The following is a 27,316-nucleotide window of genomic DNA, read 5'->3' as shown; positions in this document are numbered from 1 at the left end:
TCCGGATACATGTGTAGCAGACTTATCTGACATCAATGGGAGGGGAGGTCCTGGGTCCTGTGGAGGCTTGATGCCCAAGCATAGGGGAATGCTGGAGGGGTGAGGTAGGAGTGGGTGAGTGGGTAGAGGAGAACTCTCACAGAGGCAAAGTGGAAAGGAGAGCGGGGGGGGGGGGGGCCGGGGGGGGGGGGTTTTGTGGAGGGGTAACCGGGAAGGGGGATATAATTTGAAATGTAAATGAATCAAATTAATAATAATAATACCACAAACTTTCATGAAACCCAGTCCATTCAAGCCTTTTCCTGTGTACCTTTTTCCCAGACTTCTCCATCACACAGTATTCTCTGAGTGTCTTCATGTATATGTATGTGTGCAGTAACTAGACAGCTGCTTATTTCCTCTTATCAAAGAAGAAAGCAAAAGTAGTACAGTCTTATGGATTTGTGGACAGTATCTCTCCTACGTGAAGACTCCACTGTACAGATGTCTCTGCCTGACTCAAGATACCCACCTAGTGGTAGTCATTTATATTTAAATGCACACAGTTAGGGAAGGGGCTGTTAAGTCATCCAGAGCCTAAGTAGTATCAAAATGACAATATTAACCATCACATCGTCCTCAATAGAAGGCAACTGTGTTATTATAGCCTTCTAATCTGTGGCAAGTAAAAAGGCTACCATTTATAAGGTTCAAAACTAGTTTCAACTTTTTCTGATAACAAAAAAATAAAAGCACTGTATTACAAGAGAGGAGGGAAAAAGGAAGGTTTGTAATTATATTTTAATCTGTTATAAAGAAATGAATTTTTTGTTTTAAGCTTTAAATTTTTTAAATTATTTGACGTGCATGGGTCTTTTGCCTGCATATATGTCCATGCACTACTACATGTGTGCCTGGTGCCTGTAGAGACCTGAAGAGGGTATTGAATCCTTTGGAATTGGAGTCACACTCAAACATGACCTGCCATGTGGATGCTGGAAACTGAATCTATGCCATTTGGATGAGTAGGCTCTTAAACAATGGAGTCATCCCTCCAGCCCCAAGGGAAATCAAATCTTGAAAACATACAACATTAAGGTTTATACCCACGTACATAGCCTTAGACAAGTCAATGGGACTAAATGTACAATGACAACTGCATATAAATAATAATTATTCCATCTTTTAAAAGCATGACACATGACGCCAAGGTCTGTGGTGACACGGGGAACACAACTGTGATTGGTCTTTCGGTGATTTCAAATCTGTCGTCTCTAAAGACAAATTAATACAGACAAAGTGAGTGTGAAGTTTGTCAACTCCGTCCCCCTGTCACCTATCACAGAACACACACCAACCGACAGGCAACCTGTGCTCAAAGCAGATGAAGAACCCTGACAGCAAGTATTCGAGCTCCCTGAATAGCCACTGATTACCTGTAATTAGGCTGACTCTTCCTATCAGGAAATCTATGGAACAGATTCAAGGGGATGAAAATGAGAAAATGGCTCTCAATCACTACCCATCCGAGTTTGTCTGACAGGTGCTGTCCCAGTTCAAGTATGTATCCTTCCATGGCCCATGTGTTAGAGGCTTCGTTATGAGCCCCAGGGTCTACTACTGGGAGGTGATGAATCCTTTAATTTTGGGGGCCTAGAAAGAGGACACTAGGTCACTGGGGTTTTATCCTTGAACGGAACTGTGGGACTCCGACTCTCTTGCCACCATAGAGGAAGCAGTTTTCTCAGCCACCCTTCCTCACCAGGATGTGCTGTACCTCACTGCAGACCCATAAGCAGTGACTGTGAGCAACTGTGAGACAAAGTAAGCCTTCGTCTTACTGATCATCTGTCTTGTTGCAATGATGGAACTCAAAGGCATCATGTACAGTGTCCTTTACAAATGCAAAGGTAACAGCGACCATTGGTCTCGTCCCAGGAGAATCTGGGGCTAGCTCACAGAAGCCATGTTTTGTGAGCAAGCACTGGCAGGATTATTCAATCAGAGAATACTTACTGAGTATACTAGCCACATACTTCGTGCCAAGATAGACATGATGTCTTTACTGTTGTACTGTCCCTCTTAGGATTTGAGGTTTTACTATAGTAAGCTAATAATAACTAAGAATACAAAATAGGACATTCTATTTTAAAGATGGTCTAAAAGAGTGTGAGCTAGAAACAAATCTTCCTTTCTTTGTTTGCTACCAACTCTCTACAGAATATGTTCACTTTCCACTCTGAAAATTCCCTGATGTAAAATGCCATGTCTAGAAATCTGTTTCTGTTAGACTTTGACTTTCACAAAGCATTGCGCCAGCCGTGCTTGTCTCCTATCTCATAGTATATGCCTAGGGCAGCTGTTACCAGAGAATCTTACTTTCACGTGTGTGAAGTGAAAAGTTTGCTTTTTAAAAATGACACTAGAGTTGTAAGAACAATGTTCATTCAGTATAAATGAACAAACATACATACAAAATAAAAGTGAAATCTCTACTGGACACACACCAGCATTGAATCTAGTTAATGGCAGTCTGACAATACAAACCGTAGTTGCAGTAGTAACAATGATGTCATTGTTTTCTGAACTAATCCAGTTGCTCTCAAATTTCATGAATTATCCACAATGCTAAATTTCTAGATTATCTGTCCCCACTCAATTTCCTAGTTTCTGATCATTTAATGGGCAGCTGATGGAAGTGTCTTTAAAACAAATATCCTAGACAATAGTCATTGACAGGCTCTTCATCAAAGATCTCAGCATTGGGCCCCAATAGCAAATAAAAGGCAAAAGAAAGCAAGCCTGCTGTCAGTATTCATGCAATTTGACATTTGTGTTTTGAGATGGTGAGCTAAGGGCCATATGCAAGGGTTGTTGAAAGGCAAAAACTATTGTGAAAGAAACTTGCCTGACCATCTCTAAGTAACAGCAGGTGTGAACCAACAGTGATGGGCAGAAAAGAAACCACGAAGATTAAAGAGCCCCAAACAGCAAAGACACCAGTTACAAGTCTCTGATATCTCAGTCAAACATACACTCTGGAAAGACTCACAATTTGCAGAAGTGTCAGAGAATAAGAACTGCAGTGGTCCCCGTACTGACTCCAACACATCCCATCCTGCAATGTACAGAATAATAGCCACAAAGCCTGGGAGTTGATCAGACATCCTAAAAGGTTCCTGGCTTTATTTGCCATCAACATAGAGGGGAATAATAAAGCCCAGCAAAACAAAAGTGTAAGCAGATCACAAACCAATCATGACACCTTTCAGAATAATTAAATTGAAATCCACTGTAGGCGACTTGTCCTGTTTCATGCTCAGCCAAACTGTATTGTTAAGTCCATAACTTGGATGACATTACCTCATTCTCCACTGTGCTTTAACATGAGCCAGTCTGCTCCAACCAGAACTCTGCCACTCTGCTGGGAGGCCCGCTGCTTTTGCCACCCTCCAGATCTCAGAGTACCTTATGGAGCAGGTGGGACTCTGTGAACAAAGCACCTATCCCATTCAATGGCATGCTCTTCCACTGCCTTCCTAGTGATGGCTCGTTCTAAGCTTTACCTCTTCCTCCAACTTTACTGACATGGCCCGTGCTGGTTAGTCTTAGGTCAATGTGACAAAAGCTAGAGCTATCTAAAAGGAGGAACCTCAACTGAGAAAATGTCACCATAAGCTCCAGCTGTAAAGTATTTTTTAAATTAGTGATTAATGGGGGAGGACCCAGCCCATTGTGAGTGAGAACATCCCAGAACTGCCGGTCTTGTGTTCTATAAGAAAGCAGGCTGAGCAAGCCATTCCAAAACAGGGAGTTAATTGTTCTTTGTAACTTCAACTAAGTTCATATGCTCCTGGTTTACTCCTGCTTTCTATGTTATGTGTGCGTGTTATATGTATATATATCTATGTTATGTGTGTGTGTGTGTGTGTGTGTGTGTGTGTCTGTCTGTCTGTCTGTCTGTGTTTTAATAGCCAATCTATTCTAGAAAAGATCAAGACACAGGTGAAGACATAGTATCAACTTCAGACAGTTGTTCCCCCTGTGTAGTACATTCTTTCTCATAATCACACTGTAAATCTTAGACTTATGTGGTATTGTTTTATTATTTATCTGGCTTGTAGTAAATATCAGTAGATATCTACATTTAAATAGTTGCCTTTATCCAATAATAATAACTACTAAATTCATATATTGACTATGTTAATATCTTAAATCTTTAAAATCATAAAATATTTTTACAGAAGTATAATTCTCCAAAGTTGAATGCTAATTAGGAGAGCATAAAAATACTATAACTTATATATCCACAAATTACATATAAAAGGAAAATGTCTCAATAAAATTAAAATTATATAGGCCACAGCAACAATTAATATCATATTCAATATGGAATGCTGAAATAGTTTTCGCAAAAGCATGAGTGCCCACCATCATCACCACCATCATTTCTATTCAACATAGATGTTCTAGGCTGAGAAATTACCAATGAGGAATAAATAAAAACATGCAAATAAGAAGGGAAGTCATTACATTATCTTTGTTCACATATGGTATGCTTTTATATACTGAAATCTCCAAATATGGCATACAAGATGTCAAAGTAATTAATGAATTTGATAAAGCTTTAAGATATAAAATCGATTCACAAATATCATTAACATCTCTTAAAATAAAATTAAATCATCCAAAAAAAGAAGTTTAAACAATCCCATTTGTAAAATTTGAATATACATATATACAAATAATTTAAATCAAAGCAGTAAAAGCATAATACATAGAAAACTATTAAGTGTTTATAAAAGAAATTGAAGAGGAAACAAATTTTTTTAAAAATTATCTTAAGTACATTTGTTGGAAGAATCTATATCATTAAAATATCTATGCTACTCAACTTCATATAGTTTTAATGTAGTCTCTATCAAAATTACAATGACATTTTATTTACAATAAAAAAGAAAGTTTAAAACAAAGGGATCCAAATGTCAATCTCTGAGGAAACAACAAGAAAATAAAATAAAGCTATCTTACTATTGCATTTGACATCTGCACAAAGTTACAGTAAGCAAAATAATACTGGTATAATTGTTGTGGGGAAGTCTTTACTTTCAAAACACTTAAAGGTAGAACCACTATCTGATCCAGAAACCATACTATGATGGTTTGAATAAACATGATTCTCATAAGCTGATATGTTTGCATATTTGGTCTCTGATTTGCAGAAAACTTTGGGAAGGATTAGGAGGTATGGCCTTGTTGTAGGAGGTATGTTACTTATGATTTCCAAAGCCCATGCTAGGCTCAGTGTCTTTCTCTTTTTCTGTTGCTTGAAGATAAGGATGTAAAACTCTCAGCTTCTGCTCTAGCACCATGCCTGTTTGCCTCGTGCCCTGTTAACTATGGTCCAATCTTTTAAAACTGTTTAAGTAAGTCCTCCAATAAAATGCTTCCTTTTACAAGAGTTGTGTTGGTCATGGCATCTCTTTATAGCAATAGAACTTTGCCTAAGAGTTTACATAGGTATTGCCATTTCTATGGCCCATCTCTAAGTTTTCTATTTGTAAATATCCTACCACACCTGCCTAAAAGATGAAGCTCAGGCAGCCCTCAATACCTTAGGCAACCAAAAAGATGAACCAGGTGTTGTCTTACTGCTGATTGCTTATAATAAAAAGCTGACAGCCAATAGCTGGGCCAGGAAGTAAGGACCCGTCCAGGCAGGCAGGGATGCAGGGGGGATGAAAGCAGAGGTGGGAGAATGGAAGGCGTCGTGGAAGAAAAGAGAACAATGGACAGAATGGAGCTGGGAGCAGGCAGTGAGAACCACATGGGGAGATAGGATGGTAGAACCGTTACATTAGAAGCTAGCTGAGAGAGAGTCCTAGCAAAAGGCCAACAGCTTTAAACTATACAAACGTCTCATGTCTTATTTAACCAAAGCAGGTCTGTGAAAGCCCTGCAACAGCTAGCTAGAATGTTTGTTTGCTTGTTTGTTTTAAAAACAGGCTTCATTTTTAAAGTATTTTATTATATACATTTATTTATTAGGGGAGGGCACCATGGTGCATGTATGGAGGGCAACTTATAGAAGCAGATTCTCTCCTCCTGCTATGAGGGCCCTGGGAGGCTCACTTAGGTTTTATCAGCCTTCGCAGCAGTACTTTTACTAACTAAACTGTTTTTGCAGGCCCTTTTGGAATATTCTTTTTTTTTTTTTTTTTTTTTTTTTGGTTTTTCGAGACAGGGTTTCTCTTTATAGTCCGGGCTGTCCTGGAACTCACTCTGTAGACCAGGCTGGCCTCAAACTCAGAAATCCGCCTGCCTCTGCCTCCCAAGTGCTGGGATTAAAGGCGTGCGCCACCACCGCCCGGCCTTTTGGAATATTCTTAACGAACAGAACAATACGGACAAATTCCTCATCTACATCAAAGTTAAGCTCAAAGAACTTCGTCGCAATATCCTCTGGGTCCACATGGTGGCAGTGTCTCTCCATGAGAGCGTGCCTTGCACATGGCTAGAAGCTACTATAAATGACACTTGCAGGAAGCTACTATAAATGGCACTGAGGCTGTTGAAAGAGTAACACTTTTTTTTTTTTTTAACTGATCACGTAGAGGGGGAAAACAGTCATTATCAGGCCAGAAAGTAATTTCTGAAAACTCTCCTGACCAGCTGACACAATGTAAAAATATAAGGAGAGGCCGATCAGCAAGTTTTTCTAATGACAGTAAGTTATTAAGGCTGGGAGAGATGAGGGTAGGTGGCAGGAGAGGGCTGAGAATACCAGACCCGGAAGCTTCCACAGCCTTCAGCTCAACACTGTTAGCCAGAGAAAGGGACAGGCTAGAGTCACAGTAGCCAAACAGAATCCAGAGCTCTCCAAGCAGAGTGCCACACTGTGGTGGCACCAGAAAACAAGAGGGGTCCAAGAAAACCTCTCTGGACTTCAGTGGGCATTTGTAATCAGACCAGGGGTCAGCAGAAAGTGAAACCAGGGAGTGTGCCACATCTGGGAGTCAGAGCAGGAAGGAACATGTACCAAGTTCACCCATCACATGGCACAACTGTGACATGAGAAAGCAAGCACTCTGCTGCCCTTGATTTACGGTTGTAACCACAAGATGCAGGCACCCAGGGAAAAACAGACATCAATCTAAAGGGTCCCACAGCAAGCAGAGACAACAGCTACCAAAACCAGAAGAGCACCTGCTTCCTTGACTGTCCGCTGGCTCCGCCCCTTAACTGAAGCCCTAAAGAAAGCCAGGAGCTTGCACTTGCTCACATATCCTGTGATTCTGGTCTTCTGACCAGCTTAGACTTGTACTCTCAAACACATGATTGTGAAGGGGAAAAGGACAGTGAAAAATACTTATCTATGATAAATCATCCTGAGACTCCTCCTGTCAAAGGGTTTTCAAGACCAAGAACCCTAGAGGCTCTTCCAAGCATGCTTGCTACTGCTGGAGCTGGGCAGGGCTTCCTGTGAACACAGCGTTCCACGCTTTAGAAAGTTCTAACCCTGGCTGCCAGCCAGCATGCAGATGGCCTTCCAGATACACAGTAATTTCAGTCTTTTTCACCATAGTACTTCGATTACTGTTTATTGTGAAGTTTGATAACTGTGTTTCTTCTTCTCCTTTGATTGAGATTTTAAGCTATAAACTCAAAGATAAAATTTGTATCAATTACTTTTGTGTAGTTAATGAGACGGGCTAGAGCTCAATAGACAAAACTGTTGCCACACAGCCAAGTAACTGATCAAGCCCCAAAAAAGAAAAAAGATACACTTGCAAATATCATTTCATTACACACAGTTATTTATGTATTTCAGAAAGAACTCTACTAAGAGTTTAAAAAAAATTTTTGGAATTTTTACTTTTCACCTTCAGAAGAGCAGTATCTTATTATAAAATAATATAGTTCAATATACTAAAATAAATGTAAATGTTAATGCCCATAACATAAAAATGACATTTAAAAGGCAGAAGATAATTCCTGTTTCCCCAAAGTGCTAAACTATAAGGAAATTACTTCACTTTTAAAAGCTGATGAAAATGTTGGGAGTGACACACCCATGTTTCCGGCAATCAGGAGGCTGAGGCAGGAGGATCACTGCATGTGTGAGGTCAACCTGGAGTTCCAGAACAACACAGGCTACAGAATGACACCTGGTCTCAAAAGTGAATGAATGAATGAATGAATGAATGAATGAGATCTAACTAACCAAAGGAACAGACACACCACTGCAGTGCTCACTTTTCTCAAAATCCTGATTCTCCAATGAAAGCTACTAAATGACTGGTTTGAAATGGACATCAGAAAGAACTTAAAAGACTGGTCAAAACACTACGATTTTCAGTCTTCTATTGAAAATACAGGGGGACAAAGCGGACATCAAGTGAAAATTCATTTAAACAGCAGAGTGAACAATATAAAACACTGAACTAACAAAGCCAGACAGTCCATGGGGTCTTCATGCTGGCATTAAGCCAATAGAAGTCACTTGAAATAAAATAGAGCATTGCACTAGGAGTCATGAAGTTACTCTGTGAACATTTTTTTCAACAACTATGATATAAGCTGCATATGTATTACAATAAATCAAATCAATGAAGCAGCTACACTGCAGAGGGACACACCCAAGGGCTCAAGGAACAATCAAATTTGAACAGGTAGTCAAACCGGAAAAGTGCCTTGGCATCTACTCTGAGGCAGTGATTCACACACTATCATTTCATCCCCACACGAACTCTGTTCTCACCTGGAGTTATTCAGTCCTCAGAGTGGATAGAGATAACCTACACACACCCAGAGGCCCATCTGTCCATGTAAACTGGCTTGTGGCATTCCCAGTCCCCAGCGATCTGGATACATGCATTTAAGGTAAGCCTCATCACTCAATGAACATTAAATCATGGCTTTTATTCACTTGGCAGTTTCCTAGAAAACTGGAAGACAAAAAAAATGCCTCCAATAAACATGCCAGCATGAAGATGAATAGTCTAATCTACACTAAAGCTAATTTGTTAAAAATAACATGATTTTTTTTCAAATAAATAAATATCTTACTTTTGGCATTTTGTTTGCATGTGCTAAAAGTCTTAAAACTTAAACAAAGAAGATGTTTCAAAGTAGCAGTTATATATCTCTAGGTAAGAAAGGAAAGGAGACAGTGCCTTTTTCCAAGGGAGGTAAAGCAGTTCAATATGAAATAGTAGATGAAGTACTTACATTGTGAGTTACAAAGACTACGGTGTAAAATAAAAGCTTGGCCACTTGCAGAAGAGAGAGAGAGAGAGAGAGAGAGAGAGAGAGAGAGAGAGAGAGAGAGAAACTATGGATGCAGTTATTGGAGGCAGAGAAGAGGCTGAAGGAGAAATCTATGATACGAGACCTCAGTTCACAGTCTGTAAGTAGAGGCACGAAAGAGGCCTCAGAGAATGGGAGTCACTCTGTAAGGAAAAGGACCTCTCTTCGTGCTAGATAGAGGCAGGAGAGAGACAGAGGTGGTAGAGACAGATGAGCAAGTACTGGAGAGAAGGAAGTAAAGCCCCAGGCCACATCAGGAAGAACAGCAGAAAGAGAAGGACAGCAATGCGGAGGTACCTGCCCTCAAACCAGATAGCCAAGCAGACAAGTAAACAGACTGTTAAACGCAGACGGCCCTCAGCGGAGTCTCTCTAAACTGCACATTTACAGATTTAAATGAAAAGGCGTTAGCACGACTGAAGAGGCCCCACAGCAGCTGTTTCACAGAGGAACAATTTCCTCTCCTGAAATACAGAGCTAAACCCTTAAAGTGCTATGAAAACTTAGAAATCTAAGCACTCAGTCAGATCTGCACATGGAAAAGGATCTCTGAGGCACAGATGCAGACGTTGAGGATACAGGTGTGTAGGGGTGTGTGTGTGTGTGTGTGTGTGTGTGTGTGTGTGTGTACACTTTCTACAGCGGGTGACTTCATGATATGGGTTTTGACCATTTTAAATGTAACTGTCCCATAAATGCAAATGATGAGGCTAGGCAGCCAGTTAGGAAAAGCTAGAGCATATTGGCATTAAGAATTCATTCAGAAAAACTTAAAACCTCAGTCATAGTGCTGCACTGTGAGTCAGCCTAGTCTCAGGCTGGAGAGATGGCTCAGTGGTTAAGAGCACTGACTGCTCTTCCAGAGGTCCTGAGTTCAATTCCCAGCAAACACATAGTGACTTACAACCATCTGTAATGGGATCCAAAGCCCTCTTCTGATGTGTCTGAAGACAGCTACAATGTGTGTGTGTGTGTGTGTGTATATGTATTTTAAATGCTTTAAAAAAAAAAAAGAATTTCTCAGCAAATTCCCAGTTGACAGCCCTTCACTTACTTGATGGTATGTTATAATTTTTCACTATTCTCTTACAAGGGTTTTTAATGTGTACCTCATCTCAAGTTAAATTTTATTTTTTATTATTTTTCACCTTGTGTGAATGCTACACAAGCATGTGTGTGCACATGCATGCATACACATATGCTACACAGCACGTGTGGAGGTCAGAGCACAGGCTCAGGTGTTCTACCCTGCCTTGTATGTAGCAGGGTTTCTTTGTTGTTTCGCCTGTGTGTAGCAGGCTAGCTAGCCCACCAGCTGCTGGGGATTTTCCTGTCTCCACCTGCATCTAGCAGTAAGAGTGTATACAGGGATTACAGAGGTGTGCACTGAAGTGTCCAGTCTTACGGGTGTTCTGTAATTTGAACTCAGGCCTTCACACTTACATGGCCAGTGCTCTACCCTATGATTCATCTTCCCAACCCTCAGATTAAAATTTTACAGACAATTTTAAATTAAGGTCCTGCGATAGCTTTCATTGTCATCTTGATAAAACCTAGAATTCCCAGAGAAGACACTCTCAATGAGGAATCTGCTACATGGGGTTGGCCTGTCGTATCTGTAGGCAGCTGTCTTAATGAAGCTAATTAATGTGGAAAGACAGCCCACTGTGGGCAGCACCAGTGTCTAGGCAAGGAGTTTTGATCTATACAGGAGTGGAGAAATGGAACAACCAAGCATAAGCAAATAGGAATGACCCGTTAATTTCTTCCTACTCTTTACTGAAGCTATGTCAACAGTTACAAGCTCCTGGCACTGTGACTTCCCCACTAGGATGGACAATAACCTGGAACTGTTAGCTAAGAGTAAACTCTTTCTCCTCTACGTGTTTCATGAGGGTATTTATCACAGCAGCAGACAGATCTCTCAGCCTAAGAATTTACAGTGTTCACCTTAGTTTTCTCAGGGCAGTAAAATAATAGCATATGTTACCAGGACAAGGTGGTTGAAAGGACCAACCCAAAAGCAGTTTCTGCCATGTAAGTGTTCAACTACTTTCCATAACTTATTTGTTTGCCAGGGAGAGCTCCATTCTGTAACCCAGGCTAGCTTCCTTCTTCCTATCTCAGCCTCTGACTGCTGGAGCTTAGGTATTAGCAATCATGTCTGCAACTACAGCTCAGCCCTCAAAGGCCTTCTCCAATTTTTTAAGAAAAAAACCCGCTATTTTATTGGAACTGCAACTCTATCTCCAATTTCAACATAACTTAAATGGGGATCAGTGGCATACTGTTGACTTCTGTGAAAACTATGACAAAAAGAGTTATGGCATCGCTGTCAGAAGGTAATCAAAACCTTAAACCTTGGTGGACCAAAACAAAACACAAATTATCAAAGTAATCCTGATAATAACAATGATGCCAGGCACTAACACTCCTGTGCCTTCTCTAGAGGTGTGAACATCCCTGAGGGAAGAGCCCTCAGAAAGGCATATGTCCTCGGAAGGGTTCCTCTGCCTTAGCAGCAGTGCACACTCACTCAGGAGGAATGCAAGAGCCCTGAGAAGGGATGCCCATGCCCTCAGTAGAGACGCACGCACCCTAAGCAGAGATGCCTGCAGACGGACTATGTACATCTTACTCTAGAGAAATAACACTATTGTTTCCATTCTATAGATGAGGGAAATGTAGTAGTGTTGGATCAAAAGAATATCATATGTTCCTGGTGAAATTATTAAAGCCATAGCACATAAACATAGCAAGGAATATGGCTAGTCATCTCTTGCTTAGGACTGCAAAGTCTGAAAGTCTTCAATATTTATTCTTATTGCACTATTCTTCAGACCAAGCTGCAGGGAGATCAGATCAGTCACTTCCCTCAGAGGTCCTCAGAGCAGCTCCCCAAGAGGGTATTACTAAGAGATCATGGATTTACATAAACATCAAGCACAAGTTCTTGAAGTTTCAAACTACACATACACAAACGGGCAAGAGCAGAAGCCTGCCTGCTACAGGACCGCCAAAGCAGACGCCTCTCTGGCACTCTGTAAGCTCATCAGCAAAATATCAAGAACCCAACTGTGTGAATCTGCAGTTAGACTCCATGAATTTTTATTCTTATGAAATCGGAATTTAATGAGTCTCCAGACTTTTCATGACTCAGTACCACTGGCTCCTAATTCTAAAGGCACAAATGTGAGTGAGCGACTGGGACAGCCCAGTCAAACGCACTCCACTTACTATGACTAGGATATGAACGGGCACTGCCAGCAGGCATAAAAACAAACACCAACGATGTTTAAAGACACCGGCCCACCTCTAAGGACAAGGATAATAAATAATCACTGTCAGTGAACTATGGTTGTGTAGACATGAGTGCTGGTGAGCTCTAGTCGCTACCATCAGCTCTTTGGAGGGTGGTGGCAGGCGGTGATTGAGAGTTCACTGTCATAGCAAGACCATTATTATTTTGGGCGTGCCATGGTGTAAAAGGGGAAATCTTGGTGACCTAGGCAAGAGGGGAAGCTGCAAGGCTTCAAGTCTAGATGTTACTTTAGGTTATGGGAGCTAGACCGATGTCTGATCTCCTCAGAGCTCCATTTCCTGAACTCGGGTAATGAGAACTGCCGCCTCAGAGACACCTAGAGTGGAAATAAAGGAATGCACATCAAGCACTCATTGGAGCACGCAGGAGGTACCTGCTATTCGGATGCCACCAGCTCCCTGGCAAGTCACATGTCAGAGGGGAAGGACAAAAGGACAGAAAACTAGTGTCCCCCTCATAGAACTGCCTCAGTGTATATAATACTCACTGAAGGTCTCACCTGGGCGTCTGCAAACCTACTCCACAGGCTCCACAAGGAAGCAGGTACTGCAGTCACTTACACCTCAGTTTCTTCAGAACTACATTAAAAACACGTTTCTTTCTGTGGTCAGTTCTTGTTATCAATTACTCCCTGGTTAACTACTGAGCACACTTTCCCACTGAAACAACAGCTGCATGAACAGCAATCAGTTTCATATGCTACAACCTAAGAGTTTATGCCAAGTCCAACCCACCAACTTCTCCAAATCCTAGCCCCACCTACTGGCCTAGGCTCTTCCTCCTCCATCTTCCTGCAGCTACCTTCTCATACTTCCTTTCCCATCCACTAACCCTACCATAACCTTCTTGTCCCCAAGCATCCATGTCTCTGAAGGAGTATAAAGGGTTGGGGACATTTGGTCATAGAGCTTTGTTGCTTCAAAACCAGCCACCAAGCTACATATTAAAGGAGACCTAAGAGGGACTGGAGCTACGGCTCAGCAGCGAGGGATTCTTGCTTCATACAGAGATGTCAAGCTTCAGTTTCCAGTGATACACTCACACGAAAGTGAAGTGCACCCCTTCACTTTCACGGGGCACCTCATATCTGCCACAGCTTCAAAGCATTGAGTGAGGCCTTCCACCCGCATCCCTGACAGTCTGTCCGTCCACCTGCATCCCTGACACACTGTTGATAATGTGGCCCCCCACCCCAAGGTCTCTGTAGACTGCGGAACACAATTCTGAGACCTAGCCTCAGAGGGCTCAACATCTGAGGGCTCTCTCCTCCCTCCGTGACATTTTTCCTGTTATTCCATTTCTGCCTCCTGCTATGGATTACAAACTCCTTCAGAGAGTAGCTGTCTTTCCTCTCTTTCAGTAAGCGCTCCCTATAATCTTCCTGAGGAGGAGGACCTACTGAGTAAGTGCTATGAGAAGCAGGATGGAGTCAGCGCGGCAGCCGTCACCATCACACCATCACCATGAATATCACCAACTAGAACGGCAGAGCAGCCTGAGACTTAGAATGCCAGTGTGTGTTCCTCGGGATCTGCTACTCTCTTTAAATGCCAGTGGTTTTTAAGAAATACACTCCACATCTTTAAAGAAACGTTAGTACAGTTATAAAAATAAAAGATGCAGAAGCCCGTTTTCTTGTTCCTAGACTGAGCCACCTGCCATGGCTGTAGGAAGATCTGTCTGTTTTATCAGGATGAGTTACTTCCTGTTTCACAAGGAAAAGAATTGAAAAAATGACAATACCACACTGGAGAGGTGTAAATACAAACGAGAACTAGCCATTTTACTACTGCAAACAGTTAAAACGGCTCAAATTTCTCACTATGGAAAGTAAGTTAACTTCTCCAAGCCCCCTCCACCCCACCTACCACCAAAGGCCAGGTTAACTGAGCCAGCCGCTGCTAATCCTCAGTGACACGTGAAGGAGTTGGCCACCGCACCACACAGCATATAATGGGAAAGGAATACTTACTAGTATAGAACTTCATTAGCCTCGTGTCTTTCATACCTCACAGTTTCACACATTAACCTGTAAGAGAGGACAGGAAAGTCACACATTTGCCATCTGAAACAACTTGAGTGAGTCACGGGGTTAAATTTCAAGTTTACTACTTCATATCCTCATTTAAATTATTTACCTTCAAAACAGATATTGATGGCACTAGAGTTCAACAAAGCAAATCAAACTCTGCCCCACCTGTTTCCCAAATACACAGTTCCACACCTGCACATTAGAAAATGAACCGTCTAATGGGAGCCAGGCTCCCACGTGTACTCTAGAGAGTAGGTACTTCATTTTTGTAAATGGTACGCAGACACAACATGTCCTCCAAGGTAAATACATTAGAGAAGGAATAGAAACCCAAGACAGAAAGGAAAACCTATTAATTTAAAAGGTGATAACATCATTCACAGCTCAACACAAATGAGCGTGGAATTTCAAGCCAACGCAGGCTTTTATTGACTTGGTTCTTTCATGAAAAATGAGCAAATGGAAACTTGAGAACTAAAGGATTTGTTATTTCAGCTGATACAAGCCTTATTTTTTTAAAAGAAAAATGAAAATACGAATATTTAATTTTTCAAAATTTTTCTCATGAACATCATCAATAAGTGTCTTATTATATTAGTACCAATTAACTTTTCCAAAATACACAGGAATGGTAGTGTGAATTTCTTCTCATGAAAAAGCTTCTGCAGCATGACATTCCAGCACCACCTCATTCTGAATAACTGCTATTCCCCAACCAGGGCACACTGGGATCCAGGGCACATTGCCTACCTCAATAAAAACTCTCCAGTGCTCATTTTCCTTACTCTTCCTGCTATGCCCAAAAGCAAGGATTTAGTTTGACATGATTACAGCCATCTTGAATCAAAATGGTCATGACTGCCCCTAAGTAATACTGGTTGGTCTGCTTTCCTCAATGTAGTATAGTAGCTCAGCATACTTCAAATATTCAAAACCATGTAGGTGGAATATGGAATTTTAACAACACTGACCTAGATGCCATTACAGTCAGCTAAGTGGATGATACCCTGGGTATTAGCTTAAGAAAAATCAGGTCCAACCCAACTGGAATGAAGTCACTTTTGTCCTGAATGTTTTGTAAGCACCCTATTTCTGACCTAATTCACCCAGGTCCATTAGTCTTGCCACCTATAGTTATAGCATGGAAATGCCCCCATGATCAGTCCTGGGCATGCCTGCCTGTCTATCCTCACTACATTTTAGAGCTGGTTCTCACATACTGGGACCAGGTTGTTCCAGAATACCTTTAGTTGTTCCTAGGAACTAGACCTCCTGATGTCATGTAATTCAGAAAGCAGATTCACACTCCTAACAGAGTGGATTAAAATTATTTTTTCTTCTTTATGTTCTCTATATATTTACATTTTTTTTCACATTTGCATTACGAAGACTTATTTGCTTCACCAAAGAACTATCACAGGTTTCCTTGAAACAGGTCTTTCTCACTGTTCTCAGAATATGATTGGATTCCTCCCATAGAACAGGAAAGAAATTAATGTTTACAAGACTGCAATAAATACAGCTATTTTATGCAATAGGATACAACTTTACCAAATTTCATTTGCAAGTTTGAAGCTTCTAACAAATACCAAATGGGAAAGAAAAAGAAAACAACTTAGTAATCACCACGACGACATTTTACAGATATGAAAGCAGAAGCTCAAGAGATGTGGTTAAGCAAAAGTAGAGTGAACCAGAGTGTAGCAACTATGACTTTGTTATTTCTTAACAATCTCGATGTTTCTATAAAATAATAATTGCTAATTCGTAATGCCGAGGAACATAATGTACTTCAACAGGATTTTTGTTTCTAATACTGCACGTATTTCACGTGGTAGTCCCCTATTAAATACAAAGTCCATTAAATACAAGTCCCATCGGAGCAGAAAGGGGAAGGGATCTCAGCACTAAATATAGTCAGGTGTTCACATGCCGATTCTGTTCCTAAGAGCCTTCTGAGCTCTGCTCCTAACTGCCACACTTCTTCACTCAGCAAATACGCAACTCCTAGCCCATACAGATTAAACATCAGGAAAAAGCTAAAATTGTGTTGGAAAAAATATATCTGAAGATTTGAAGGGTGAAGGTGCAGAGTGTGGGCTCCAAGAGCAACACAGAGGCACCTGCTGAAGTGTCCGCTCACTATCCCCTTCACACATGTCAGCCCAAGCTGGGATGGGTAAATAAAATCTCACTTGGAGCCTTTTACCTTCTACACTTGCAAAGCTGGAGTAAATGCAAGTGTCAGCTGGCTCCTCCCTGTTAGTCTAGGGTAAAACTTACTTAGCAAAACTCAGAAAGTAATTTACCTCAAGGAATTATTTCCCAGAAAAGGAAGCAGTTTACTTGACATGACCCTCTTCTGCTATAGAGCCCGTCTATACTCTGTTCTAAAGCTATACTCAGGCAGAAGCAGTTAGACATCTGAAGGGCTCAACTGTGTAATAATGCTAACAAATCTTACTAAGCTTTGAAATGTATTCTAAGGCTAGACTAAGTTATACTCTTGAGTTAATGAGTATTTCTACCTAAGAATCACCTCAGAAATGGCAGAATTTTGAAGCTAGCTGTTAAGTGTATGAGTTTGGTATTACTCTAACTTTTGAATTTTTTCCTTAGAAAAATTGTCATCACAAAATATCAAATGGTCACAACAGTGGTGGCACACGTCTTTAATCCCAGCACCTGGGAGGCAGGGGTAGGTGTGTATCTCTGTGAGTTTGAGGCCAGCCTGATCTACAGAGCAAGTTCCAGGACAGCCAAGGGGGGAACCCTGTTTTGAGAAAAACAAAGAAAGAAAGAACAGAGGGAGGGAGGGAGGGAGAGAGGGAGGGAAGGAAGAAGGGAGGGGGGGAAGGAGGGAAGGAGGGAGGGAGGGAGGGAGGGAGGGAGGGAGGGAGGGAGGGAGGGAAAAAGAAAGAAAGGAAAAAAAGTAAGTTAAACCCTTTAAAAATCGCTATCGCTACAATTTTTGTGTCATTTTCAAAAATCCCAACTTTGCTCTTTCTAATAAAAACCTGTCTAGATTTTTAAACACTTAATCTACAATTGAGTTTAATTTAAATGATTTTCATTAAAAAATTAATTTGAGAAACACTCAATCCTCTTGATACTTTTTTCAATTAACAAATATGAAACTGACATGTTCACAAATTAATTAGTGTTTAAAGGATATTCCTTTCATAATTAAAAATGGCTGGCATCACAACTAGACAGAATGGAAAGAAACAGGCCTCATTATATCTTAGTTGGCGACTGTCTTCACACAGTCCTTTACTTCCTATTGCAGTTAAAACCAAATCACCTCTTTATGATGAAATTTGGATAACTATAAATGAGACTAGTGAATTATTATACGACAGAAGTTGGAAGATATGTATATGAGCATACCCCATTAGAACCAGTGTGATAAAAACTGTGCTGCCCACAAAGGAGCTAGCTACGTACTTAATGTAGTAAGTATATTCCTTCAGAGATCTAGAGTATACTAAAGCAATGAGCCTAATCACTTACTGAATATTTTAAAATATATCTGAGTGCTGAGCTGTAGACAGACATAGACATGCATATAAAGACCAGGAATAGCAAACACCACCCCCTTTTGTTGTTTGTACCAACTGAAGCTCATAACTGTCTGGAAGTAGAGGCAGACATTGGGGTGGAAGTGTAAGAATCTTACTATACAGAAAAGCTAAAATATATGTGAATGCAACTGAATTCAACCCTGCAAAACACAAAATGTATCAAAGCAAGCACAAGGGTTACATCAAGCAGAGTATCCATGTGCTAAATTTTCTTTGAGCTCAAGTCTTACTAACAAAGGCACATAGAGACCCACAGCGTTCCATCACTGTTAAATTATTAAAACTGAATACACACCTTAGCTGGTGCTCCCTCAGGTTGGATAAGGCTTCCATACCATGCAAGTAGGAATACACTATTTCCAGGTCCTGTTCCAAAGAAAAGAACAGAATTATTAGGCTTGTCAGGAAAACCAAGGTTTTCTAAAATAACATGCTACAATTTAAACGATAGGTCCTTTAACACACACACACACACACACACAGAGAGAGAGAGAGTAAAGAAAAGCTAGCAGCATGTCCAAATGTCCATTACCTTCAGAACATACCTACTGAATTATAAAATAAACTCAAACTTATCAAAGCAAATTCTTCACCAGCTGTTTCTTTATTACATGTTTTCTGCTACTTATATCAAAATAGCAAATACAGTACTTTCCTTTCAAAGTATGGGCATTTATCAATGATTATTCAAATTATTTTCTCAGTAGTAATATGTTATTTTAAATCATGTAAAGAGAAAGAAATGTTCTCTTCTTTTTTTCTCTAGCTCGTAATAAAAGAAAAAAGATTCAAAGTCATCCATAAAAGTTCAGAATATATAAAGATGCAGTTTCCTGTTTAGAGTCATACATGAAGAGCCAGAAAGGAATCAATACTACAAGTGTCCAGTGTAACCTAGGGTTAGACAGCTCATGATAACAAGAATATAAATAAGAATCCTTCTTCTGTAAATCTGTCAAAACCTAAAACAAGGGTATTAGAAGGTGTCTGCAGATTAAACTGCCCCCGTCTTAGGCAACAGCTGTGAAAAGTGACAGTCACCCAGCTCACTCTTCTCAGGTCAAGGAGACCTATACGCATGTAGTACAACCACCATTGAGTGTCTTCCCACCGAGCTGCCTGTACAACTCTCACCGTCTGCCTGATATCTATACTGCTTTTTAAAGGAAAATTCACAAAATGACCCACATGCATTATCCAGCAGGAAGTTCACACTGAATGTCCAAGAAAGTATTAGAAAGAAACAAGACTGTTAAGCCATGTCTAGAAAAGAAAAAGTATGAAAGAGATGTAACAGAAGCAAGAACCTGAGTCTCAGAGAAGGCAGCTGTAGAACCTAGCAGAGCTCAAGTCTGTGGCAGCAAATGCCTTCCTTCACATAAACTCTGTCAAACCAACACAAAAAGAGTCCATTCACTGACCAACTGGCACTTTAACTAATCTGCCAGTCTCACAACACAACAGTTGTTTCACACTCATATTTCTGAATAAGATGTGTCATAATGTACCATGTATGTTGTATGATATATGTGGACTTAAAAAGTTGACCAGTGTGTAATGCATAAGTATAGAGCATATATAACCTATGCATAATTACCACCAGTGTTTATTTATCTTAAGACAATAACTTTTAAATAGAGAACAATGGATATAGTCTCTGACATAAGAGAATGTGTTGGCAGTTGTTACTGAGCCTGCAGCTCACAACACAGAGACTACAGGAAGGGAGTTACAGACTGACTGTATCACACTACTCATGCCTGGCAATATTTTTTTCAAAGCAGAATTTCCTTTTAAATCTGCAAAACTGCATACATTAAACACCACACATAATCACCATGTTTGTGGGGGTCAGTTCTAAACGAATACCACTCAAGCAATTCATGACCATAAAATTCTGTTTTGCTTGGGAGGGGATGGGTGGGGGGTGCTGCTGTTTGTTTGTTTTGGGTATTTTTCATTTTGTTATTTTGTTATTTTTCATTTTCCTGTATTTTTGTTTCAGGTGTGACTGTTGTACTTTATGTGCATGGGTGTTTTCCTTGCATATGTTTATGCAACCATGCAATATCCATGGAGGCCATAAGTACACTGAGTATCCTGAAACTCCAGTTACAAATGTCTGTGAGCCACAGGGGGTGTTGGGGATTGAACTTGGTCCTCTGCAAGAACAACAAGTGCTCATTGCTGAGTCATCTCACCAGCTGTTTCTTGTATTTTATGGATTTAAATAGATGACAAAAGTGATCCCAGAACTTCCACCAGAGAACTCCTAAACCTGATAAACAACTTCAGCAAAGTGGCTGGTTATAAAATCAACTCAAACAAATCAGTAGCCTTCCTCTACATGAAAGATAAACAGACTGAAAATGAAATTAGGGAAATGACACCCTTCACAATAGTTGCAAATAATATAAAATACCTTGGTGTGAATCTAACCAAGCAAGTAAAAGATATGTATGGCAAGAACTTCAAGTCTCTGAAGAAAGAAATCGAAGAAGATCTCAGAAGATGGAAAGATCTCCGATGCTCATGGATCGGCAGGATTAATATAGTAAAAATTGCCATCTTGCTAAAAGCAATCTACAGATTCAATGCAATCCTCATTAAAATACCAACTCAATTCTTCACAGAGTTAGAAAGAGAAATTCTCAAATTTATTTGGAATAACAAAAAACCCAGGATAGTGAAAACTATTCTCAAACAATAAAAGAACTTCCGGAGGAATCACCATCCCTAACCTCAAGCTGTACTACAGAGCAATAGTGATAAAAATTGCATGGTATTGGTACAGAGACAGGCAGGAAGATCAATGGAATAGAATTGAAGACCCAGAAATGAACCCACACACCTATAGTCATTTGATCTTTGACAAAGGAGCTAAAACCATCCAGTGGAAAAGGAACAGCATTTTCAACAAATGGTGCTGGTTCAACGGGAGAACAACATGTAGAAGAATGCAAATCAATCCATACTTATCTCCTCGTACAAAGCTGAAGTCCAAGTGGATAAAGGACCTCCACATAAAACCAGATACACTGAAACTAATAGAAGAGAACGTGGGAAGATCCTCAAATACCTAGGCACAGGGGAAAAGTTCCTGAACAGAACACCAATGGCTTATGCTCTAAGATCAAGAATTGACAAATAGGACTTCATAAAATTGCAAAGTTTCTGTAAAACAAAGGACACTGTCAATAGGACAAAACGGCAACCAACAGATTAAGAAAAGATCTTTACCAATCCCACATCCAATAGAGGACTAATATCTAATATATACAAAGAACTCAAGAAATTAGACTCTAGACAACCAAATAACCCTATTAAAAAATGGGGTATAGAGCTAAACAAAGAATTCTCAACTGAGGAAACACGAATGGCCAAGAAGCACCTAAAGAAATGTTCAGCATCCTTAGTCATCAGGGAAATGCAAATCAAAACAACCCTGAGATTCCACCTCACACCAGTCAGAATGGCTAAGATCAAAACTCAGGTGATAGTGGATGCTGGCGAGGATGTAGAGAAAGAGGAACACTCCTACATTGTTGGTGGGATTGCAAGATGGTGCAACCACTCTGGAAAACAGTTTAGTGGTTTCTCAGAAAATTTGACGTATCATTACCTGAGGACCCAGCTATACCAATTCTAGGCACATACCCAGAAGATGCTCTAACATATAATAAGGACATATGTTCAACTATGTTCATAGCAGCCTTATTTATAATAGCCAGAAGCTGGAAAGAACCCAGATATTCTTCAACTGAGGAATGGATACAAAAAAATGTAGTATATTTACACAATGGAGTATTACTCAGCTATTAAAAACAATGAATTCGAGAAATTCGTAGGTAAATGGATGGAAGTAGAAAATATCATCCTGAGTAAGGTAAGCCAATCACAAAAGAACACACATGGTATTCACTCACTGATTATTGGATGTTAGCTCAGAACCTTGAAATGCCCAAGATTCAACTCACAGGCCACATGAAGTTCATCAAGAAGGAAGACCAAGCGGAGGTGCTTCGGTCCTTCTTAGAAGGAGCAACAAAATACTCAAGGGAGCAAATATGAAGACAAAGTGTGGAACAGAAACTGAAGGAGGGGCTATCTGGAGACCATTCCACCTGGGTATCCATTCCATGTGCAGTCACCAAAGGTAGACACTGATGTGGATGTCAGGAAGTGCATGCTGACAGGAGCCTGACATAGCTGTCTCCTTAGAGGTCTGCACGAGTCTGACATAGTCAGAGGCAGATGCTCACAGCTAACCATTGAACTGATCACAGAGTTCCCAATGGAGGAGTTAGAGTGAAGACAGAAGGAGTTGAAAGGGTTTGTGGCCCCATGAGAAGAGCAACAATACCAACCAACCACAGCTCCCAGGGTCTAAACCACCAGCCTGGGAGCACTTAGGGAGGGATCCATGGCTCCAGCTATATATGCAAGGGAGGATGGTCCTGTCAGGTATAGGTGGGAGGGGAGATTCTTGGTCCCATGAAGGCTGGACACCATGTGTGGGGGAATTCGAGCGTGGGGAGGTGGGAGTGGGGGGTATGTGGGGGCACATCCTCATAGATGCAGGAGGAGGGGGGATGGGATGGGGGTTCCTGGGCAGGAGGGGGGGGATGGGGTAAGAGGAGAACATCTGAAATGTAAATAAAATATCCAGTAAAAATTAAAAAATAAATAAATAAAAATAAATAAATAAGTAGACGACAAACTTTTGTCCTCCATTTAACAGGGTTTCTCCGAGTAGCCCTGGCTGTACTGGAACTTGCTCTGTAGACCAAACTGGCCTCAAACACTGAGATCTGCCTGCCTCTGCCTCTGCCTCTGCCTCCTGAGTGCTGGGTTTAGAGGTGTGCACCACCACAACCCAGCTCTTCTATTACTCTTAGTAAGCTGTCTTAACAGAAATGTGTTTAAATGGTCTATGCTCAAGGAGCTTACAGTAAGATGACAGAGTTAGTCTACATTGTTTTCCTACCTGGAAGCTGATGTTGTCTAGCTTGAACTAGATACCGTAACAAGTAGTTTCTATATGAACATTAGGGCCTCCTCAGCTGCTAACTAACACACAATGTGTCGTTGAGCCTTAAGGATGCAGCTTGGTGTTGATCAAAAAACCTCTGCTCTTTGACTCAAAGGAAGAATAAAAGGAAGGAAGGAAGGAAGGAGGGAGGGAGGGAGGGAGGGAGGGAGGGAGGGAGGGAGGAAAGATAGATGGATAGATAAGAGAGATAAAACATGGCTACAGGTAAGCTACAGAATACAAATGAAAGGAAGGAAGGAGCAACCTGTATTTGGGATTTTCTCCAATGCTTCTTTCAACCAGTGACTAAGGACTGTAACTGAGATCACCAGAAGGCAAAAGTGGGACCCTTTCCGAGAGGCAAGAACTGCACAGGAACATGTCTGTAATATCTCCAAGTAAGGCATTATCCTGGGGGCTGGAGAGATGTCTCAGTGGTTAAGAGCACTGACTGCTCTTCCAGAGGTCCTGAATTCAATTCCAAGCAACCACATGGTGACTTACAACAATCTATAACGGGATCCGATTCCCTCTTCTGGTGTGTCTGAAGACAGAGACAGTGGACTCATATAAATAAAATAAATAATTTTTTTTTAAAAAAGACATTATCCAAGGTACACACGACCTTCTGGGAAGCATATTTGTGGCTTACAATGTTCATTTTCTCAATATTGAGTCAACAAATGAAGTTTTCTACAAAGTTCACAGAAAACAAAATGAAGAGGCACTAAATCACCTAAAGCACTCACTCCAGTTTCCACTTTCTCAGGAAACTGATGTGCCAGCCGAGACACTGCCACCCTCCCCAGCTGTACATCCTAAGACAGAACCCACAGACCATCACTATGGGCACGAGACCCTTTAATACTGTAAGCGACTTTTCCTAAAATTCTCTGGACTCTGAGCATAAACAGGAACACGTTGCTGTAAGCAGGAAGCAATTTTTTTTTTTTTAGAACAATAAGTTTTTCCTTTTACCCTAGGAAGGACATCCGTTTTACAAAAATAGATGCCATTTCAAATGAGATTAAAGTTATAAAAGCACTGCAACCAAGAAGACAATGAGACTGATGGGCCAACTGGAATGAAGTATTCCCATGACAAATAAAGTCCCTTTCTTAAAAACAAAGGCGTCCTTAAATACTTTCTTCAATGGCTGCAAGCACTGGGATCCCCACAGGGAAGAAGACAGAGACAAGAGTCTCCACACCCAGAGGTCTGTAATCACTTCTCCTCTCCGGAAACTCATTCTGAACACAAAGGACTGCACAGCAAACATACAGTTCACTTAAAGCTAGCTTTCAATGTCTTCAGTTTGCTAGCGCCAGAACTATAACAACAGCATACAGCACATTTTAATATGACCTTTGGCACACTAAGGGAAAGAACTCCTTCCCCACCTCCAGCCCCACCAGGGACTGGTGCACTTGTAATCTCCAGGGTTGCAAAAGAAAAAGGATGATGATGAATAAAATAAAAAGGGTAATTATTTTATCTACATTATTAGTACAAGGATTTTCCTTTTAAAAGGTTTTGCTTGATATATGTATGTGGATGTAAAACACCTTCCATAATATACTTGTGTGCCTTAGCATTTACAAATAAGCTGGCTCCTCTGAGCACTAACTCAAGAGAATGAAGGCCCAAGATGCTGTGACAATGAGCAAACCTGAGACAGTCTAGAGTCAGGTGATAAATGTCTCTGGACTTGGCATGAGGAGGAGAGAGGGACATGCACTTGCTCAGAGAGTGGTCACAGGCCAGGAATTGCACGCATGGCAACATATTTTCTTGGGGGTCCATCAGATATAAATGTAATTTATCCTTCTGAGCAAAGGCTCACAAGCCATGATTCTGAGAGCTCTGTATCCAATGTTATTCATGAGGAATATAAAAGCTACATTTTCAGGGCTCGGGCTCGTGTCTGCTGCCAGACGGGATAAGAAAGCAATGCAGCAAAGTGCCTGTGTCTCCCAAGATGACAATGAGAAGTTTTATTCACAAGATCCCTACTATTTCCACACTAAAACATATGCAACAGCTATGCTAAGACTGAAGAGAAAGAGAGAATATCACCCTTGGGGTAGAATCAAGTCCCACCTCTCCTTGTCCCCACTGTGTGTGACCCTGAAATGTGACTGAGATCATTATTTGTGATACAAGTAATAAATGCACAGGGCAGGCTGTGTGGCCCCAATTATATATAATTACATAGCAACATAGGGCACATACTATGCCACCCCCCAAAAAAAAAGTAAGTTTATCTAGGAAATCAAAATGACTACACTCCTGGTATAAGATCTAAAGTGTTCCTGAAACATCTATGTATATCAGAATTCTCACAATATATTCTTTTAATCTGCGAGCATCTCGATACCTCAAAAAAGTCAAATGAAATATTTATCAAGCTTACAAAGGGCCCCAATAGGGTTTTTTGCTTTTTGTTTTGTTGTTTGCAGTCCTACCTGCCCTAGAACTCATACTGTAGATCAAGCTGGCCTTTAAGTCACAGGGATCCACCTGCCTCTGTCTCCTGAGTGTCATGGGATTAAAATATGCACCACTACACCTGACTTAAGGGTTTTCTGCTTTTTAAACTCAAGATTTTAACTACCGTTGTCATCATTATATAATTTTGATGTTCAGGACTGAACTCGGGCCCCATACCTGTGCTCTACCACTGAGCTAAATTCATAACCCTAAATCCAGATTTGTATTATCAGCTTTAAAATGAAATGTGACCAATGTATAATTTATCATCTGTAATCACTATAGCTCCAAATGGCTTGGTTGGAAAGAGAAGAAGAAAGAAATTCTTGATTTTTTTCAAAGCAGCCACCTAATTTTTCCTCCAATATAGGCCAACTAGGAACATATTCAATGCTGGCAAAGCTAAACAGCACACTGCAGCATTTCCTCTCTGGCTGCTCAAGAGTGTCATATAACACAGAAAAAATTAAATCTGCTTCTGTTGCTGAGCACCCGGGGACCCTGGGTCCCATCTCTGGCGTCAAAATACAGACTCACAAATCCTCCTTAGACCCCTGCATACACAAACATACACAAACACACACACACACACACTATTTACATTTTAGTATTTCAAATGTTTAAAATGAAAGTTTTACATGTTTTTAAATGTTTAAAAAGCTGCACTGGAGTCACTGAAACTCTCTCTCTGAAGATCCCATCTACTTTACTACCATTCTTGGGTATTTTTTCATCTGAAGATGATGACTAAAACTCAGGGTGGTATATGGTTTCTTCTGGAACTCTTCTAGGAATAACAGTTTTAAGGCCCCACTGAAGAAACTCTATTTCCCTGCATAATTCAGTCCATAGAACAGCAGCGGCTCTACAGACACGTTCTCGATGAACTCTCTGGCTAGCAGTATTTCCCAAAACATGCCCCACAGAAGCTAGTGCAATACTGCATACATCATGTCTAAGATGTCCCCAGACCACACTGAAGTCATACAGGAACAGTCCAGAGACTTTGCCATAGCTAGGAAGCAACCCTGCTGTCTGATGGGGTGAGGGTGTCTACTCCTAGCAGGGAGTGTTTGCACCTTCTCAGTGCATCAGTCAAGCCTCTCGATTGTGAACTGCCCTGCCCCACACTGCATTCCCCATTCAGGTAAAACACCAACAATCTCTTCGCCTTTTTCTTTCCTAGCCATGACCAAGGAGGAACCTGAAAAAGTCTGTAAAACACATGCTTCTCCCAAGTGAACAGTGGGCAAGGAGTTGGGGGGGGGATACAAGGAAAGAAAAGGGTGTCGTCTCTGCTGGAGAGCCATGTACTTCAGGGAGAAGACAGGAGACATGAGCCTTCAGTATCTGAAGAGAGCTTTGGGAAAGGCCTCATACTGGGCTGGGACAATCCTCAATGTGGCCACAAGGTGGCAGAATGGACCAACAGCCCTTTCTTGGGACTCAAAAAGTAAATATAGTATGTGTCTTGGGTCACAAATTCAAGTCTTTGAGGATCATGGAGAGAACAATGGTTCTTTGTTGTGCCTCTGCTAGGGGAACACTTCCACTGGCCCCCCGGTGTC

At 40.9% G+C, this 27,316-nt stretch overlaps 1 protein-coding gene across 3 annotated transcripts in view; it reads right to left on the bottom strand.

Annotated features, from left to right (window-relative positions):
- Positions 1–27,316, bottom strand: part of Rapgef2 (Rap guanine nucleotide exchange factor 2) — a 218,398-nt gene that overhangs the window by 133,037 nt on the left and 58,045 nt on the right. For all 3 annotated transcript variants that reach the window (XM_028754903.1, XM_028754904.1, XM_028754905.1), the window contains exons 2-3: positions 18,522–18,592; positions 14,583–14,639 (exon numbers count right to left, since the gene is read on the bottom strand). In XM_028754903.1, coding sequence (XP_028610736.1) covers positions 14,583–14,639; positions 18,522–18,592 — 128 coding nt within the window. The remainder of the gene's footprint in view (positions 1–14,582; positions 14,640–18,521; positions 18,593–27,316) is intronic.

The sequence above is a fragment of the Grammomys surdaster genome, unplaced genomic scaffold (genome assembly GCF_004785775.1).
Source record: "Grammomys surdaster isolate TR1022 unplaced genomic scaffold, NIH_TR_1.0 126039, whole genome shotgun sequence".
NCBI classification, from domain to species: Eukaryota; Metazoa; Chordata; class Mammalia; order Rodentia; family Muridae; genus Grammomys; species Grammomys surdaster.
This window is presented reverse-complemented; position numbering and strand designations above follow the sequence as displayed.